The 20183-nt window shown below is 40.8% G+C and overlaps 1 protein-coding gene across 6 annotated transcripts in view; it reads left to right on the plus strand.

The window, feature by feature from the left end:
- The window catches only part of siz (Brefeldin-resistant Arf-GEF family protein schizo), a 41973-nt gene that overhangs the window by 10538 nt on the left and 11252 nt on the right, over positions 1-20183 (plus strand). Inside the window, exon 1 of one of the 6 annotated variants that reach the window (XM_018101050.3) lies at positions 5280-6140. The exons of 2 other annotated variants lie outside the window; for them this stretch is intronic. In XM_018101050.3, the coding sequence (XP_017956539.2) occupies positions 6073-6140 (68 nt within the window). In that variant the 5' untranslated portion in view covers positions 5280-6072. Of the gene's footprint in view, positions 1-5279; positions 6141-16529; positions 16715-16741; positions 16925-20183 lie in introns of those variants that run through there. 3 more of the 6 variants (XM_018101049.3, XM_089260543.1, XM_089260544.1) reach the window with 3 other exon arrangements.

The raw sequence follows: 20183 nt of genomic DNA on the forward strand, positions 1-20183 counted from the left end.
GCTGACAGCTTGAATAAGGAATTCTCGATGCTTCCTTCTGGGTAGTCGATATCGCACTCGGCTGGCGTCGTCATCTTTCTACGAAAATGGAAATGGAAATGGAAATGATATTTTCTTTTGTTCTGATAATCCATAATTCAGCTCTGGCATTTGCCTACTTCAAGTTGGTCGTCTTCTTCCTCTTTGTTGTTGTCTCTTTGTCAGATTGCCTCCGTTTCCATTTCGAGTTCATTTCGATGGGATTTCTTTGAGATGCGTTGAGCATTTCGTTTTCGTACTCATTAATTTTTCTAGTAAGTAAACGGGTATTCTGTTTGGTTTTGTAAATGTGAGGACGTGAACTTCATATAGTTTTATTTTTACATATTTTAATGTATGTTGTTATCTATATATTGAATTGCCATGCATTTGAAATATTTCCTCTAATCTTGGAATTTTAGAACCACTAACCATATAATATGAATTGTATTCTTAATGAATTGTAACAATTGTTAATTGTAAAGTACAGGGTATCTGCGTAGCAGGTCAATTTTTATTTAATCTGATGCGTTTTCCCTCTGTTGATCTGCTGCGCTTTTGTTTACACTTGAGCGTTCTTCGAGTTTGTTTTTCCTTGTTTATTTGTTTGTTTGTCTTCTTTTCCCGCACAGGAGGGGCAATCGCGGGCGAGGCCAGGGGGGTGCCAGGGGTGCAGCGAGGCGCAGCTCAACTTCTTATCTAGTTCAAAGTTGGCTGCAAGTTGCATTTTTGATGCGCTCTTCGTTGCGTTGCCGTGCGGCTAATGTGTTTGACCCATTTCAATAGGGGGCGTGCATCCAGTGCATGTTGCTCCCACACTGCAGACACCCCTCCCTCCCCCCCTTCGCCTTGGTGTAACTTATCCACTTGTCTTGAACAAAAATGAATCCATGAGAAGCGCATTCAAAGTTTGAACTTCTTTTTTATTATTTATTATTTTTGTTCACATAATAAAATGCACAAAGAAACGTGGCCGAGGTAGTTGCTTAGGCTGGAGGGGTGGCCAAGGGGCAAGGGGTGAGCTGCTGGTGTTGCAGTGTCGTCTCACAGTTGCATTTTGCTGTTGCCAATTGCTCGACGCTCACTTGTTGTTGTTGTTGTTATTGTTGTTCGTGATTATTAAATACTTATTGCTGTCTGTTTATTTGAAAAGCGCGCGCAAGAATTGGAGTCGAAGGCAAAGTCAATGTGGAACGCGCATTGGGGTAACCTCGCCAAGTGGTTGTTATTGTTGTTATTGTTGTTGTTGCGGGTGCATGCATGCAACGGGGCCATAGAAAGTGCAGACAGACCCCCCAACCCGAGCAGCGAGCAGACACTCGAGCACGCACAGCCCAGAGAAAGGAGTTCTCAAAGAATTCAATTCAATTCGTCACTTTTCCGGGGCTCACATCGCCCTCTAGAAACTGCAGCTGAGTGATGCCTGGGAATGATGTCTACTAAATATTAAATGGACCATCGAGAATCTCACAAAATGTTCACTGGGTTGACTTAGCCATCATATAATATTCAAAGAAACTTTGAGAAACCCGCAAGAAAGTTTGCTAAAACTTGTTTGATGTTTGTTTTCAAAAAATTGGAATATTAAATTTTAATTCATTATAATCATATATTTTGTTTCCTAAATTTTATATTAAACTCTTAAATACAGATTCAATAATGATACAAAGTCCTCATTACAATTGACTCCAATTGATAAATATCATTTCGCCAAGGGTATTTAACATTTCATAGAATTTTTGTTTTGGTTTTATAATGTGTCAAAGACCGTGTTTTAAGGCGTGTCCGCCCCAACATGTTCTTCAGAATGTTCTGTAACATGAAGTGCACTCCGCGTTGTTGCAGTTCGCTGCTCGGCCTCCCACTTGCCACCTCTTTCTGCTGCTCCCTCCCTCCCCCGTTCCCGGTCCCAGTTGTAGTGTGCTCTTTAGCGTTTGCTGACTTTTACACGGATGACAAAAGAGGCATTGCACAGCATGCCCAGGATGGATTCGCTGGGACGGCAGCTGCTCCATTTCCACAATTTCTACACTTGACTGACAGATCTGACTGCAACTGCAACTGCTGCTGCTGCTGCTGCTGCGGCTACTGCGTGCAACAGTTTTGATTATTACTCTTACTTAATTAGCTGACAGCTTGAATAAGGAATTCTCGATGCTTCCTTCTGGGTAGTCGATATCGCACTCGGCTGGCGTCGTCATCTTTCTACGAAAATGGAAATGGAAATGGAAATGATATTTTCTTTTGTTCTGATAATCCATAATGGCATTTGCCTACTTCAAGTTGGTCGTCTTCTTCCTCTTTGTTGTTGTCTCTTTGTCAGATTGCCTCCGTTTCCATTTCGAGTTCATTTCGATGGGATTTCTTTGAGATGCGTTGAGCATTTCGTTTTCGTACTCATTAATTTTTCTAGTAAGTAAACGGGTATTCTGTTTGGTTTTGTAAATGTGAGGACGTGAACTTCATATAGTTTTATTTTTACATATTTTAATGTATGTTGTTATCTATATATTGAATTGCCATGCATTTGAAATATTTCCTCTAATCTTGGAATTTTAGAACCACTAACCATATAATATGAATTGTATTCTTAATGAATTGTAACAATTGTTAATTGTAAAGTACAGGGTATCTGCGTAGCAGGTCAATTTTTATTTAATCTGATGCGTTTTCCCTCTGTTGATCTGCTGCGCTTTTGTTTACACTTGAGCGTTCTTCGAGTTTGTTTTTCCTTGTTTATTTGTTTGTTTGTCTTCTTTTCCCGCACAGGAGGGGCAATCGCGGGCGAGGCCAGGGGGGTGCCAGGGGTGCAGCGAGGCGCAGCTCAACTTCTTATCTAGTTCAAAGTTGGCTGCAAGTTGCATTTTTGATGCGCTCTTCGTTGCGTTGCCGTGCGGCTAATGTGTTTGACCCATTTCAATAGGGGGCGTGCATCCAGTGCATGTTGCTCCCACACTGCAGACACCCCTCCCTCCCCCCCTTCGCCTTGGTGTAACTTATCCACTTGTCTTGAACAAAAATGAATCCATGAGAAGCGCATTCAAAGTTTGAACTTCTTTTTTATTATTTATTATTTTTGTTCACATAATAAAATGCACAAAGAAACGTGGCCGAGGTAGTTGCTTAGGCTGGAGGGGTGGCCAAGGGGCAAGGGGTGAGCTGCTGGTGTTGCAGTGTCGTCTCACAGTTGCATTTTGCTGTTGCCAATTGCTCGACGCTCACTTGTTGTTGTTGTTGTTATTGTTGTTCGTGATTATTAAATACTTATTGCTGTCTGTTTATTTGAAAAGCGCGCGCAAGAATTGGAGTCGAAGGCAAAGTCAATGTGGAACGCGCATTGGGGTAACCTCGCCAAGTGGTTGTTATTGTTGTTATTGTTGTTGTTGCGGGTGCATGCATGCAACGGGGCCATAGAAAGTGCAGACAGACCCCCCAACCCGAGCAGCGAGCAGACACTCGAGCACGCACAGCCCAGAGAAAGGAGTTCTCAAAGAATTCAATTCAATTCGTCACTTTTCCGGGGCTCACATCGCCCTCTAGAAACTGCAGCTGAGTGATGCCTGGGAATGATGTCTACTAAATATTAAATGGACCATCGAGAATCTCACAAAATGTTCACTGGGTTGACTTAGCCATCATATAATATTCAAAGAAACTTTGAGAAACCCGCAAGAAAGTTTGCTAAAACTTGTTTGATGTTTGTTTTCAAAAAATTGGAATATTAAATTTTAATTCATTATAATCATATATTTTGTTTGTGTTGGAACAATTCTGTAAAGTAAAAAGTCGAATCAGACTCAGAATCCTCTTGTTTTTAAATAATTTGATCCAATTAAAATTTGACATATTATTAAAGTTGAAGAAAGCAGATTTGATTTGTTACATTGTCATTTTACATTTACATTTACATTTACATTTCATTTTAAATTTTATAAGAATTTATTTTATTGTATTTTGATTTTCTGTATTGTTTTTAAAATCATGAATATATATTATATATCATATCAATTTTTATTCAGTTTAACTAAATATTTATTATTTTATTTGTATCTTGGAATACAATTGTCTAAATCTAATAAATTTGATTGCTTTTAATTTTTATTTTGACAAGTTATAAAGGCTTAATATTTGATAATATAGGAATAGTTGAAAATTTTCCCCTTTTTTCCCTGAAAATTAATAAGTATATAAAAAGGCTAACATTTCGACCAATTTTACAGAGCTGTGTCTATATTAGGAATATGATATACAATATTACATTTGCATCATGCTTTGTAATTAAATCAATCTTTGAATGATGTGCTATCTTCTGCTTATCAATAACTCTCAGCTGGTTTCTCTAAGTGTATTTGTCAACACTTTAGGCTGGCAATGCTGTCCATTCGCAATCTCTCTCAGCCCTGAGAGCTCTGCCTTTGCTCTCGCTCACCTTCCGCTCTCAGTTCACCCCAATTTTGGCGAATAAGGGTGGGCCATAAATTGCCCTAAAGAAGTCTTGTCCTTCTGCATGCGGTGTGTCTGTGTGCGTGTGTGTGTGTGTGTGTGTGTGGCAGCATCTTGAGGCACATTAGTACTTGAAAGCTGTTTTCCCTCTGCCAGCTCAAAACATTCCGGATTCGCTTCGCTCATGCCTGACGTATTCTGTGCGACGGCATCCACAGCCAACAGCCACCCTTAATCATACGCATTTCCATTCTCTCTGTGTCTCACACTCTCTTTGGGCTGCTCCAACAGAAAAAACAACAACAACAGACATAGTCAGACTCTCAGTTGCGCTCGGCAATTGTTGTTAATGGGACTCGTATTCAGTTTTAATGATTTTAATGAAAACATCAAACTATTTAGCTGACGATTGCGCCATTAGCAGTCTTTAGTTGACTTTGTCAATGAACTGCAGTTGCAGTTGCCTTTGTTGTTGGCCATTGGCCATATAGCATTGGCCGCAGCTGTTCTGCAATGCAATTGCAATTGCAGTTGCAATTCCAACTGCAGTTGCACGTTGCACGTTGCAAGTCAGCGAAGCAACCACCAGGCTGACGCACATATAAAAACAACCCGCGCTCGCATCTGTCCCATCTGGCTGGGCTCTCTCGCTCTCCCTCTGTCTCTCTCTTTGTGTTAAGAGGGTCGTTCGTCGTGCTGGCTCTCTCTCGTTCAGTTGACGGCGCTCTGGCTCTGTCGACGCCTTTAGTAACGCGCTGCTCAGCAGTCAGTCTCGCAATACAGTTAGCCGACGTTAGTTTTCCGCAGACGCTTTCCGCCTAGTAGCATTTTCTATTATATATATTAGAGTCTTATATACATGTATAGTTAGATCCATGTAAGCTCAACTGCCCTCCAGTTCTAGTGTGTGCCAGTGCCTAGTGTCTAGGGCCTCGAGAGCCTAGTTAGTGTGCATATTAATTTCGAACGCGTATCCTTTCGCGTGGGGTGGCTAGCCCCGTTTTCGGTTTCGGTTTCGGTTCTCCCGTTGTGTTATTTTCTTGTTTTTCTTTTTGCTCTTCTTTTTTGCAAGCATTTCGTTCGTCTCGCCCGCCCCTTCGTCGCCGCGGTCCTGTGTATGTATTCGTTTGTCTGCAGCCAACCCCGGCAAAGTCGCTGCCGTCGTAGTCGCTGCCTCCTGCTGCCCACTGGGCGTTAATAATTCCTGATTTCCCGGACATCTATATATATACACACTATATAGTAGTATATATCAATAACTAGTCGTCTATAACTACATACTTATATATGTATATGTATAGTGCGAAATTGGCCCGCCGTTCATCAAATATACACGAATGAAACTCTTGCCGCTGTCGTATTGATTTTTTCTATCATCGTTATTAACATTATAATCATTTCGCTGGTGCCAAAGTGTTGTAAACCGTCCATGAAAATCAGAACCTAGTTCCGCAGTAACCAAACCAAAAACAACAACAATTCCGTTTCATTAGACACTGCCCGCAGCTCTAAAGGGCCTCTGTCTGCCTTAAGTAGCACAAGTCGTGTATCCGCTACACACATATATTTATATATACTACATACATACATATATATACATATATACACACAATGAGTAGCTATACGGCCGCCCAGTACTACAAGACCACCAATATGATTACCTCCAATGAGATCTACTGGTAAGTTATTGACTCATGTATACCCTTTTTGTGCATTATCCTTTTCTGTGTTTGCCTGGCTGCACTTGTGGGGCATCCGCCCACAGTAACAGCCACCCACCCACACACACACACACCCCAGACACCCACAAAGACATCTGCTCCTGCTGAGCTCCCAGCCGGCAGTTCAAGGTTCGCTCTGGCCGAGGCCGCTTGTGACGCAATAAACGCCCACAATACGCAGCTCATGAAGCTGCAGCAGCAGAAGCAGCAAAAATCAATGATATCTCCACTGTTTCGTGTGCTTGCCCCTCTGCTTTGCAGCTCGTTTGTTTGGCTACCCACACAGTGGCTCGCCCACGCTGCCCCACCCTTCCTAGAGGCCACACACCACGCACGCGGCGTCGCCCACACAATGCACCTTGTCTGTCTGTCTCTAGTTCGCATTGGGCTCGAAATCCAATAGCTCACAAAAGTAGGCAACACTCTTCCAATTAGCGAAGGGCTAGCCAGACAGCTGGAGTATGCTTTGCTTGGCTGACTGCGTTGGCAGCCCCAAAGTATGCTATGGATTTAATTGTGGAGCGCGAGTGAAGCTCTCTCGATTCAGAAACTCAACTCGAAACAGCAAATACTCACCATGGCAATCTGATTTACATGTTAAGATATCCTATATTATATATGTATTTATCAGCTATTTTGTACATTTAAATTTAATATTCGACACATTTGAAGCTATCTGCGACTGGCTTAAAAATGAACTTAGGCGTAACAAATGGCTTATTTTTGGCACAAAGCTAGCACATGCCTATGCATACATAGATATGTATATACCTACATATATACATATGCCTAAGCTTTCATCAATTTATGTACAAATATGTTTGTGTGTAGAGCTCTTATGTGCCAGCTAACAGTTACATAAACACAATGTAACAAAAAACCTTGAACTCTGACATTTTCAATAGAGCCAACACCACATGACACACATAGAGAGTGTATCTGAATTTACATATGTATGTATACATATGTATATAAATGCATACACATACATATGTAGAGATTGAGATATACATAAGTGGGTATGTGCGGTTGAAGCATTACGACTCCCACGCCGCGACACGCGCATAAAAAATTCCACGATAAACACGTGATTATATGTACATGACTGCCGTTCGAGTCATTCGAGTCAGTGCATCTGTAGCAGACGAGCATTACCCTAAACTGAGATAGCAACTCAATCTTAAGAAACTGCTATTTAAAAGACGTCGAAATGTTATGTTAAACACGACTTAAACAGCAAAAACTTGATGCTTTGAGCAATATCAGTTATTAAAATAATCTTTGCAGCCTTACTTATAAGAGTTTACTTTGTATAACGAAATATGTGATAAATTGCATAATTTAGATATATGTATTTATTATTGTAATATAGCACTTCCTTTATTGACGTTGACTTAGTACGAAACAAATTTGGGGTCATACAAAAATAATAAGACCATTGAATTAAATCAATTAGAGTTACTTATCAAGCTTAGCTGATTTCTGTTCAACAATTTGCATAACAAACAAGTAAGAAAGCTCTAGTCGAGACTGCTCGACTACGAGATCCCCTGAACCCTACAAGCAACTGATATTTCAATAATAATTAGCACCCACACACGCACTCATGCAAACAAATACACGCACACACAGACACTCACATATACAGGCGATTGCGCTTGGGTTGCGCTGCAGTGTTGGCAATATTAGGAGAACTTATTTGTTGAATAATTTAATTTCTAGACGTACGATCGTAATGAAACTTTCAGAACGTATTCATATTGTTTAAATGTATGTGTATACCGAAGCACAAGTCTCTAGTATTTGATATACGACTTTTACAAAGATTAGGGTGAGGGGGTGGATTTGGGGGTGGGGGGTAAATTTTAACAAAAACCAAAATTGTATGACATGCGTCTTAATATACATTTTAAATTTGGAGACTCTAGCTTGAAAGATGTAGGAGATATAATTATTTAAGTGATATTCGATAAGGTTTTTTATCGATAAAAAAGTATCGGAATGAGTTATCGTTTTTTAGTGATAAACTCGATCTGCGCGTGATATATACGGACATTTAAAAAAAAAGTTGAAGTCTCTAGCTCTTGTATCTTCTGAAATCGACGCGTTCAAACATACGGACAGACGGACGGACGGACGGACGGACGGACGGACGGACGGACGGACGGACGGACGGACGGACGGACGGACGGACGGACGGACAGACAGACGGACAGGGCTAAATCGACTCAGCTCGTCGCCCTGATCAAGAATATATATACTTTGTTGGGTCTGCCATGCCTCCTTCTGCCTGTTACATACATTTTAACAAAACCATTATACCCTGATTTCCCATTTTCAATGGGTTCAGGGTATAAAAATTTGATATTATAATTGAGTCGGTTTCATTTTTACTTGTTTTTGCATCTGAAGATGTGGCCATGAGTATTATTTTTTCTTAAAGCTTACAATTATAATAATTATCAATTTTAATTTTTAAATCCACTGAAAATGGCTTGTCATAGATTAGGTTTGGTTGAGATGTCAATATCAAAGGCGTGGCTAATCCCACAAACCAATTAAACAGCCAAGGGTAGTTAAGCGCCCGTCTGTCTTTCCCTATAAAGTATATACGTTTCCCTATAAAAGATAGACATTTAAGTTCTTCAACTACACAAATTATTGACAAAAGAAATACATCTCATATGCATATCATATACATATCGTGGTGTCATCTTCATGCCCTGAAAATTTTCAAAAGATTACTCTTTCGCTTTCGACTTATACAAGATGAAAAATCGCCGGAAAAGTGAGTGGATTTTTGTGTTGGTGGAGTGTGTATACATATATAAATAATTTAGATGTATACGAATCGGGCACACCCGACTTCTGTGACTTCGATTGCAGTGATTCGTAAACTTCTTGACGACTGGCAGTGCATTTTTGGTTGCCATTAATCCTAAAACCAAAGCGAAACTAATAAGGAACTGCATGGTCTGTGAGGCTGGGTCATAAAAATAAAACCTGAATTATTGAACGTCTTGATAAATTCAAACCAAAGCAAACTAGACATTGTTTTGCATACACAGGTTGTATACTAAAGGTATTTGTATGTCTGTATCTGTGTATACAACAATATCTGTTTTCTAGCTTGTCATCTTAATAATCGTGACTGGGTCTTCGTCTACTCACAAATGAATCGAACAACTGTTTTGCACAGCTCCAGTAATGAATGTGTACAGTAAATCTACATATATATATATCTGCGTATATACTGTAACTTCTATATATAGTAACTCGTTGAGAGTTAATCATCTGAAATATAGCTTAAGTGATTGTCTATGAATCAATATAGCTAACTGATCTTTAAGTTAGTTTCATGCAGCTGAAAATTCAGTTTAGAGCGTTGAATTCGAAAGTCATGCGACTTAAATGCTTTCTGCTTTTAATTTACTTCTTGGGCATATTGGCTTTGTCACCAAATGTGTAACGCTTAGTGGGAGAATTTTTCATTCCTAAAATACGTATGGCATCTTCTTGTGGTGCTTCAACAGCCGAATCAGCAAACACTTGTTCCTTTATTCATTTGTATTCATTTGTCTCAGGTTGCAATAATATTCTTAACCATGCGATGGCTTTGTCTAAATAAACTAGAAACGATTTCAGACAAAATCGCGTTAAATTTATTCATTTATGGTAATTTTAAAGACTTTCTTCTCAAGCTGTATTGTCCATAAAGAGTATTAAAACTTCGTTTCTCTTCTTTTAATGGTCCACATACATACATATTTACGTGAGTTTCGGAGATGCAAATCTCAGGTTAAAAGTGTGCCCAGCAAGTGAACCAGATATGATTCATTAATCTCACATGATCTTGCTAGCCTTCCCCCCTTGTGTCATATACCCGAAGCGACTCGCTAATTGAGAGCTTTTTTGAGTGGCTCCATCGATAGAAAAACGGGTGCTGATTTCTTTGCCTGCCTGACTGGCTGACTGAGCGGGTATCCGGCGCCTTAGTAGGCTTCTGGGTTTGTAGGCCTACGCAATATGTGTAAATAAATTCCAAAATGTGAATACAACCGAAAAACTTGACTCGAGCATCAAGAAAGCATCTAAATTAATGTATAAACCAGTTGGGAAGAGTTGCAAGCGTGGCCAACCGGCTGACGTCATGTGTGTGTGTGTGTGTGTTTGTTTGTGTGTGTGGCAGAGAGGGAGGTGTTGCCACAGTTTTGGCTGCCGGTTGCCGGCACACCAGTTACCAGTTCTTGCTGCAGTTGCCGTTCTTGTCATTGTTGTTGTGTTTGTTGTTCTTGTTGCTGTTGTCGTCCTAGTTGTGAGCCAAATTTCTTGAGTTCCAGTTAGTCAGCCGACGCTTGGCGCTCTGCATATATGCTAAGTAAATTACTTACCCAGAAGTGCTCTGCCCTGTCCGAACCTTGTAATCAGAAGGCGTAAAATGAAAATCCTCGTTCAATCAGAGCATATGCAATTGAAGGTGCAAGCTGACTCAGTTAACAAATATTTCAAAGCAATTAAAAGATTGTATTAGACTTGATATATTTAGATTTTAGAAATACATATCGTAATATAAATGAAAGCTTATAACAACAATTTTTTATACATGTTCAGGCTTTTATTTGATAGTATTGGGTATCTTTTGAGAGGATATAAATATATTACTATATTTTATATCTATTATAAAAACAATTCACACATGCTTGAGGCTTTTATAGATATGATAAGATTGTATGGCATTTCATGAAATCTAAAGACATTAATATAGTAATACAAGTAATATCTATTATAAACACATGCTTTGGTGTGATAAGACTTTCTACACATATATGTATATTTTGAGGACTTCTGATGAAATTATACTATTATACTATACTATAACATTTTATAGTATCTAAAGATCTCTAATGAATTTCAGCAAAGGCCATGCTCCCCGTTGAGCACTCTACACTTTAGGTTCTGCCCTAACCGGCTTTGGTTGTTGCTGTCTTGGTTGCACAATAGCGACAATTGCTGTTGCTTCTGTTTGTTGCTGTTGCCGGCAGAGCGTGTAGTTGGGCTTTGTCAGTAGTTTGCATTGAATTGGAAGCTGACGAAATCGTCGTATTCGCAACATTCGCGAATCAAACGAAAGACGCCTGCGCCAAGGGCTGTAATTTACAGCAAAGACTACATGCCACAAGAGTTCATTAGCCACTGTGGCCAGCTGCGTTAGGTTGCCAAAAATAGACATTAAAAACTAAAATAAAAGAAAGCAACAAAGAAAAGTAAAAATAGTTTCGCATAATGATGTCCAATTTGGGCACTGATTATGCAAAGCTACCGATTTGTTGTGGCTCACTTGAATTACTGCTGCTGCTGCTGCTGCTGCTGCTGCTGTGGATGCCAATGATGTCGGTGATGATAATGATGATGATAATCTCAGCCACAGATCTGGCTAAGCAACTGTTGCTGCTGTGGAGAGGGAGAGAGATTCAATTGCATGGAACATACATAAATAAATAATAGGCTGCTAATCGCTTGTAAACATGAATTTTTCTCCAATGAAAGAAAGCAGACAAACCGACAGGCAAACAGACAGACAGACAGATAGACAGAGCCAATTGCTGGGCTACAAATGAGCGAAGATGGAGGCGGGGAGTGCTCGTTGGAGTCTGGCGTGATTTAGAGCCTAACGAGCATAGAACCCTTGTGGGCGCACTTTCCCAAAAAGCAAAAAGCAAACAACAGCAGCAGCAGCAGCAGCACTTGCAGCAATCGTGCCACATGAGCCAACAACGTTGTACTTGCAACGTTGTTGCCGCTTGTGCCCCCGGCACACGCTCCTCATTATCATTATTGTTGTTGCTGTTGCTGTTGCTGTTGTTGTGTGATTGATGAAGGCGACGCCAGTGGGCAGCCAAAAAGCCGCAAATAACAAACAGCGAGCGCTTCATTCATGGCCACGCCGTATAAAGCAATATGTTTGGTTTGCTTCTTCTTTTTGCCTCTTTGTCTTTTGCTTTTTGTTTGCTGTGTAGTGTTGTGCTTTGTTGTGCTGTGCTCTGCTCTGCTCTGCTGTGAAGTGCAAGTGAAAGTGAAGTTTTGGCGGCGCTTCACCGTGTACTTCATTGGCAACCACAAAAAATGAAAAAATTTCCCACTAACATAATTTTCAACAGCGAAAGAGATAAAAATAACTACATAAGTAATAGTCTAGTGGGGTATGCTAGGCACAGGGATATCCTAGACAGAATGCCGATTGCTCTGAGGAGAGAAAAATAATAAATACAAATGAAAGTCAGAGATAAAAATAAACAATCAATGGTCCTCTAGGGGCGTATGCTTGCATATCTCTTTATATCTTAGACTAAATGAGAATTGGAGTGGGGAGGATAAAATACTCGTCGCTAAATTGACATAGAATGGATAACTGATAAAGAATGTACCATTATTAAAATACTCATAGGATTTGCCTTGAGTTTTATAGATAAAATTACATATATATACATATTTTCATATTATTTTCGGAACACAATTGTTAAATTAGATTAATAGTCTATTTCAATTAGGAAACCTATTCTATTTCGTTACGTAAATGTCTACAAGTTGATAATACCTCCACTCAACCATAACCATTTGTTGCGGAGTATACAAAAAATCCAAAGAAAGAAAAAACACCGCTGCCCATTTCCATTTGTTGTTGCTGCTGTTGTTGTTGTTGTTGTTGCTGCTGTGGATGTTGAGTGATGTGATTTGTGCTGCTGCTGGCGCAGTTGCTACTGCTGCCGTGGCTGGCTGTGGCTCGTCATTGTTGCTCATCTCATCTTCATCTTCAACTTCATCGTCATCGGATGCTGTGTGTTTGTTACACATTTAATTAAATGGCCGGCCAAGTGAGAGTGAATCTGATCGTCGAGCGACTTTTCGTGATCTGCGTTCACCTTGGGTCAGAGATGGAAAAATGTCGAGTCCTATGGCTGATGCTCTCTAGCCGAAAAGGTCTAAAAACATTGTTATGAAAGTTGGGAAGCATTTAAAACCCAAAATCGGAGTAGAGTGAATATATATCATATAGAGCAATGACAGGATATTGGACGTAATTTCAGTTCTCTAAATTGCACTAAGTACCTCTAGCTCTTACTTCAGCATATAGATATATATAAGATAAATATATGTATGTGTATATAGATGAATAGCTTTGACTTTGTGTACTCAAACCCAAAACAACAGATAAAAAAGGTCTCCGGGCGGAGTCGAGTGCAAAGCCATAACATGGCATATTATAGTAAGGAAATGAGTTTAAAATATTGCTCATAAAATAAATGAAAACGAATGACAACTGCAATTAATGTCGTGCCACGAAAGCTGAGCACACCGCGTGCCCTTCGCTGGCTCAGCTATGCCGTCGAGGGTGCGCGGGGGCGAGGAGGCGGCGGTCATTGGAGGCACGCTTCATTAACTGTAACCGCTTCTCTCATCCATTGTCTCAGCGCGCCCAGCGTTCACTTTCTAATCACCAAGTCAGAGCCAGCCTGGTCTCCTCCATGTGGCTGCCGAGCTGCCAAGTCTGGCAGCCATGACCGAATACAATAGACGATGGCCACAGTGCAACACGCAAGTTGAAGGTGCTATCCGAGCGAATATGGCAAGGGAGGCGAAGGCTAAAGTGAGATAGACACACATGGGGAGAGAGAGAGAGAGAGAGAGAGAGAGAGAGAGACAGAGATGGGCGGTAATCGTTGTTCGCTTTTTGGGTAAATATGAAGGTCTTTCGGCCCCGCTGCTAGCGCTCATAGGGCTGCTACCATACGATGCCATACCGTACCATGCACATGTACATATCTATCCACAAATTGGGCTCTGAAGCCTAAGGTCAAGTCAACAAACAGCAGCTTAACAAGTCTGGCGTTCGTTCAGCGTAATCGTAATCGCATAGTTAGTAACTACATTCGCGATGTTTACTAATAAAAACACATACGAGCTTATACATATGCGTTTCTGCTCTCATGGGTCGCTTAAGCAGTTCTGGCAAGACTACTTCAAATGACTCAGACTTGACAAGATAAGAAATTATACGAAATTTGACATTTAACTGGTTGCGGTACACCAGATTAGATAACTTCATTTTGATCTACCAAGAGTTGATGAATGATCAATGATGAAAGTAATAAAAATATATAATATTTAAAAAGTATTTAAAAAAAAAGGTAAAGTAAACAATAAGAAATAAAATACGTAAATAAATACGTAAATTTATAAAAATAAATTATAAGTAATGGAGCAAATTTTAAATGGATATATATTAATTTATCAATAATATATAATTTATTTATAAATTATTTAAAAGTAATGAAGTAAATATCTAAATATATATATTAAATATTTGTGTGCTTAAAGAAATGATCTTATTTAAAGAGTAATTTAAAAAAGATAGCAAAGTTAAGGTGAATTTATTATATAAATGAAAAATTAAATATTTATATCTCACCTAATTAAAAAACAATAATTTTCGTTGTTAATAAATCAACGTATCTTATCTACTAAATATTTAAATAAAAATATTAAAATATTTTTAAAATGCGAAATAGTATAGTAATTTTAGTGGGACGCGCTTTATAGACTTGAAAAGGTTAGGGCGACGCTTAACGAAATCAGTTTAAGCCAAATCGAACCAAAAAATGATTTCTATATTTGGCGTTTGCTTTATTACCGAACTGCCCTCGCTTGTATGGAGCTATTGTTGGTTTTATTGTAACTGCTTGTCATCATAGTCGCTTGCTGTTGTTGTTGATTGTTTCATAACAGCTGAGACAAAGTCAGGCAAAAGGTAAATGGGTTTTGTGTACCTTGTGCCTAATGCGTTAATATTATCATCAGCCAGCTCATAGAAACTTGCATATGTAGACAGATAGTCGTACAGTGAGTTATGTTTATGCTACATACATATGTATGTGCGTGTGTGACTGTGTGAGGCACAGTGGGCACAAGATTTGGATTTTATGAGTTTAGTTTTTAACGATGCCAGTGACAGCAATGTCCGACAACAACAGCAACAACAACAAAAACAAGCGAGTTTCAATGAAAAGTCAAAACAGGCCGCAGGTCCGGATATAAATGGTTTGCTGTTCACATACACATACTCACATATACACACACACACACACACACACACACATACACATACTGACGCACATATACGTATATGCCATATAGCCATATGCTGAGGCACACTCATCATGACGCTTAACGCTTGGCTCAGTCTCATAGCCAGTCAGCCATTACGAAGCCCATTTTGTTAGTAGCCCGCCGCAAGCGACTAACTACCAAAAGTGCCTCACAGCTAGCGTTTACAGCGGCCATAATGTACTCACACTCGCTCCCATACATATGGCAAATGCATAAGCACAGAGAGAGCGAGAGAGTGCGAGAGCGGACTGCAGCGCCCCTGCTCAGCGCCGCCCGCAACCGCCCTTCATCGACCAGACCCAGACGTGAGGTCGTGAGTCACCTGAGCGTAACGTAAGCGCAGCTTACTGTCAGTTGTGCTCGTTATTATTATTTTGGCACTCACTCGCTCATTTCGTACGATTGCCGCTCTCTCAATGCAGTTGCTGTTGCTGCGCTGTTGTTTTTATTGTTGTTGGGAGCAGCTGTTTTTGGCTATTGTGATCGCCTTTTTGACAGTGACTGTGCTGTGAGTGTGAGTTTCTTTCAGCACAGTGTGTGCGTATGTGTGTGGATGTCGTTTGCATACAAATTTACACCTTGATTTCATGACAGTGTGTGGCTGCCTATTCACATGTATTATTCCGTATTTTCTGGTTTGGCTCTTTCTTTCAATTTCAATTTGCGCAATTACTTAATGGAAACTGAAAAGCTGCTGCACTGCAGATGTTTTCAGAGGCTCTTAATTGCATCAAAGCGTCCCAAATGAGTTTCGTATGATTTTTATTTTTTTAATTACAATTACAATCACAATTACAATTACAATTACAATTAGTCTTTGTCCCACTGTGCTGCCTTCCAGTCACAGCAAGTACGTCAATGAGTTGCAGGTGTATTGTGTGCCGAGAGTGAGCGCGTATGTGTGTTAGCTGGCTATTCTGCAAGTGTTTCGCTTACGATCCGCCAATTGTTTTCGGTAGATCAAATTGAAAAGAACAGCTTATAACACACAGCCAGAACAGCCAGAACATCCAGAACAGCAGCCGCAACAATAACTGGCACACAAACTTGCCTATTGGCAAATACAATACACGTACACACACACATATACACTCACGTTCACCGATTCACCATTTACTCACGCTCTCGCACACAGCGATAGACGTGGAAACGGGCCGTCGATTTACGGCTTGGAAGCTCGCGCGCCTCTGTCGGCCACTTCAGTCTCTCTCAAAGTTTCGTCGAAGCAGGCAGCACAGGCCACAGAGATACCGTGCGCGCGCTTTTCTGTTCAAAACGACAACGACAACGACGACGTCGACGTCGCAGTCGCTACCCGCCCGATCGTGCGTTTTGTTGTTAATATATAAACTTGGCTCACTCGGGGAGTGAGTCCGCTGCTCACACTTTGTTGTTGGGGCATCCATTATTATTTTCGATTTTTGAATATGGATTCGTTAATTGTTGTTTCTCTTGCCACTTTGCATACGCAAAACAAGCAACGAAGTTTGGAAATTGAATAACAAATTTTGCAGCGCGCCAATTGATTTGCAAACAAAGGCTTGCGTGTGTGTGACCCTGTGCGAGTGTGAGTGAATGTTAAAAAATATGAAAAAATGAAAATTAAATTTTAGAGTCTAAATTGCAAAACACACTCACATGCCTATGTGGTTCATATGTATGCGCGTGTGTGAGTGTTCAAATCATACAATTCACGACTTGACAGCGCGTGCGTCTTCATCGTCATGTTGTTGTTGTTGCTGTGGCTTTTGTTGTAATTGGCAATTTGTTTGTTGTGACGGCCGTCATGCCAGGGCCGGTTTATTAATTTGACATCGTCGTGTTCCCCTGCCCAAGAAAACAATAGCAACAACAACTGCAGCCGCCGCAGCAGCAGCAACGAAAAGCTGAAAACCACCAAATAAAATCAAACGGAAACCATGAAAATACAAAACAAAACAAAAATCAGCCATTGCATACAATTTGTGTAATGTAAAAAAATAAAATATAATTAAAGAGAAAATCGCCTTTCTCTGCGCGCGTATCACAAAAACAATAGTGCCGCCAACAACAACAAAAAACAGGCGTCAACAGCGGGAATAGCAGCGGCAGCGGCAGCGGCAGCGGCAACAGCAACAGCAACAGCAGCAGCAGAAGCAAAAGCCACGGCCACTGCCCCGTTACGTTTCGGCAAACACACGACCAAAACGTCCCACTGTCGGTCTCTTTCAGTTCAGTGTGTGTGTGTATATGTGTGTGCGTTCACGGAGTGTGTGTATGTGGACTCGACTGGAAATTTCTGCTACATATTTTTAATTGAAACTGTAGCCAATCGCGGAGAGCTTAAGCTGCAACTAATAGATGTGCGCACGAGAGAATCTTAAGCCCTCTCTTCCAAGAAAAAGAAAAGATCTTAATTGAAATAACTATAAACCGTCGCTCCGCAACCGAATCGATCTATCGAAAAGTCCTTTTGTGAAGCTCAGAGCGTAATGCAAGCAACAGCTTAAAGCTTTATATTACGGCATTTTCTTTTCGGCAAAGCGTTAAGCTAGGGAGCGTAAAAGCTTAACAGCTGATTCCACACATCTGCAGCTGGGAGCTGCATTCGCAGAGAAAGCAAAAAGATTGAAGTCACATTTAACGGTTGCTGCGCTCAAAACTGTCTCGCTCTGTCACGAAGCATACAAGGCGCTGTCGTTGCGCGATCTGCTGCGTTGCGTCGCTGCGTCTCTGCTGAGCCTCTGCTACTTGGTACGTAGCTTGTGTAACAATCGCTGTCTAACCAATTACGCTGCATCGCAGTCGCGTTGTGCAGTTAGCGTTGTTGCATATTGTGTTTCCACTTCCTCTTCCGCTCATTTTGAGCCTCCCAATTGCAGTCGAAACGTAAGGCAAAGGCAAAGACAGAAGCAAATGCTAGACAGGGAGGGACCGCGTCTAACAGAGAGAGAGAGAGAGAGAGTAAGCGAAAGAGAGTTGGATTACGTGCGCCGTTACTAATGATACAAAGTGAATACAGCACCGCGCAGCGCTTTTGCTGCTGCTGCTATTGTGAACTGCTACTGCGCAGCCCAACTCAGCAGCACCCAGCTGCACTTTGCTTTTCTCACTCTCTCTCCCTTTCGCTCTGTGTGCGTGAGTGTACGTGTGTTGGTGATTGTTTGTGTGTGTGTGTAATAATTATAAATTTAATAATTATACAACAAAACAACTTGGAACTGATTGCAACTGCAATTGTCGTCGCTGCCGCTGCTGCAGCTGATGCTGTTGCTCGTGCAGTGGAACACCTGTAAAACAAAGGCTGCTCTATCTACAACAATTATAACAACAAAAACAACAACGACCACTAGTTACCATTGTGTCGTGCGCAGTGGCGGATGCAAGCTGAGCTTTAAGCATAACATAAATTAAAACCAACGCCAAATGCTAAGATCGAAGCCAATTTTCTGCTAAACTTAAAACTCGTTCAACCGAATTCCAATTACACAGATTTTATTGAACGTAGATTGAGGGACTTGCAATAAATGTTGATTTGTTTGTTTTTATTTATTTTTTTTTTTTTTTAGAATATGTTTAGAGCAGCAACGAGATCAAGTTAGAAAACGACAACAACTTTGCGATTGTTGTTAAATGAGAAAACATTTTTAAAAGCTTGGCTTTTACGAGTGGGTTTTTCGGGGCAGCATTCTCACAGATCACAGCGTAAACTTAACTTGACTCGAGAACTCGACTCAGAACAGTCGAAGCAGTTGGGTTGTAGGCGACTTGTTTTGGCCAATAGCGCCATGACTTGTTGTGGAATCCAAGGCAAGGCTAGCGTACCACCAACAGAGAGGGGACAATGGGGGGCGAGAGGCTGTCAGTGGGCTAGGCTGGATTATCGAAACAGCGAAATTGGTTGGCCTAAACAGCTTTTTCATGTCACATCGTTTGTGTATGACTGCAGTGTGTAGTGTGTCTTTCCAAGTATCAACAAATGACGAAACAATCGGCGCTGTGACAGCCGTTGGGGACGCCGTGAGCAGCATTTGTCCAGAATTGTAACGAATCAGATACTTCTGTTGATGACGATGAAGCCATCAGCGATCGCTTTCAAAACCAAAATCACTCGAGACACTCAACAAAGGTTCTTGAACTTGCCAAAACATAAAAAGCAAGCAGACAACAGATTTATGGCTATGGCTAGTGGGGGGGATTCGCTTCTTCGTTTTCCTTTGTTCAATTGCCCATGCATACATATGCAGATATATATGTACATATTTGATATCAACAACAAATTTACATAACGATCTTGATCTTGTCTGCCGATCTTGTTTCCCTTTCTATGCGCCATTGTCTCTCCTTCTGTCTCACCCGGTGTCTGTCCTGGTCGCGCGCATTGCCAAACTCTCACATACATTTCCATATGATTTATGGACTTATTAAAGTGGAGCAGGTCACTGCGATCCAAGGCGCTGTGGGAGCAGTGCCAAAAAGCTTTCTCAACAAGCTTTTCATTGCAGACGGATGTCAAACTGTTAATCAACATCCCACTGTTGCGTTGGGCCGTGGCATGTGGCATGTGCCTGACATATGAATGTGCTATCATTCGCATTCGCACTCGCACTCGCATTCGCATTTAATTTGAATATTTTTTTCTTCCTCTTCTGCTTTGACTTGGCACTCGCTGCGGTAGTTTCATTTATTTTCTAGCTTTGCGACTTTTACTCGTGATCAACGATCGCTGACCTAAAAAGCTACAAAGCTGATACAATGTGCTCTGAGAGTCTCTCTCTCTCTCTCTCTCTCTCCCTCTATATCTTTCTCTCTGTGTCTCTCTCCTCTTTTTCTCTCTGTCAGTCTGTCACAAAAGCA

The sequence above is a fragment of the Drosophila navojoa genome, chromosome 4 (genome assembly GCF_054131105.1).
Source record: "Drosophila navojoa isolate 15081-1374.11 chromosome 4, UAZ_NAV_1.0, whole genome shotgun sequence".
Classification (NCBI taxonomy): domain Eukaryota; kingdom Metazoa; phylum Arthropoda; class Insecta; order Diptera; family Drosophilidae; genus Drosophila; species Drosophila navojoa.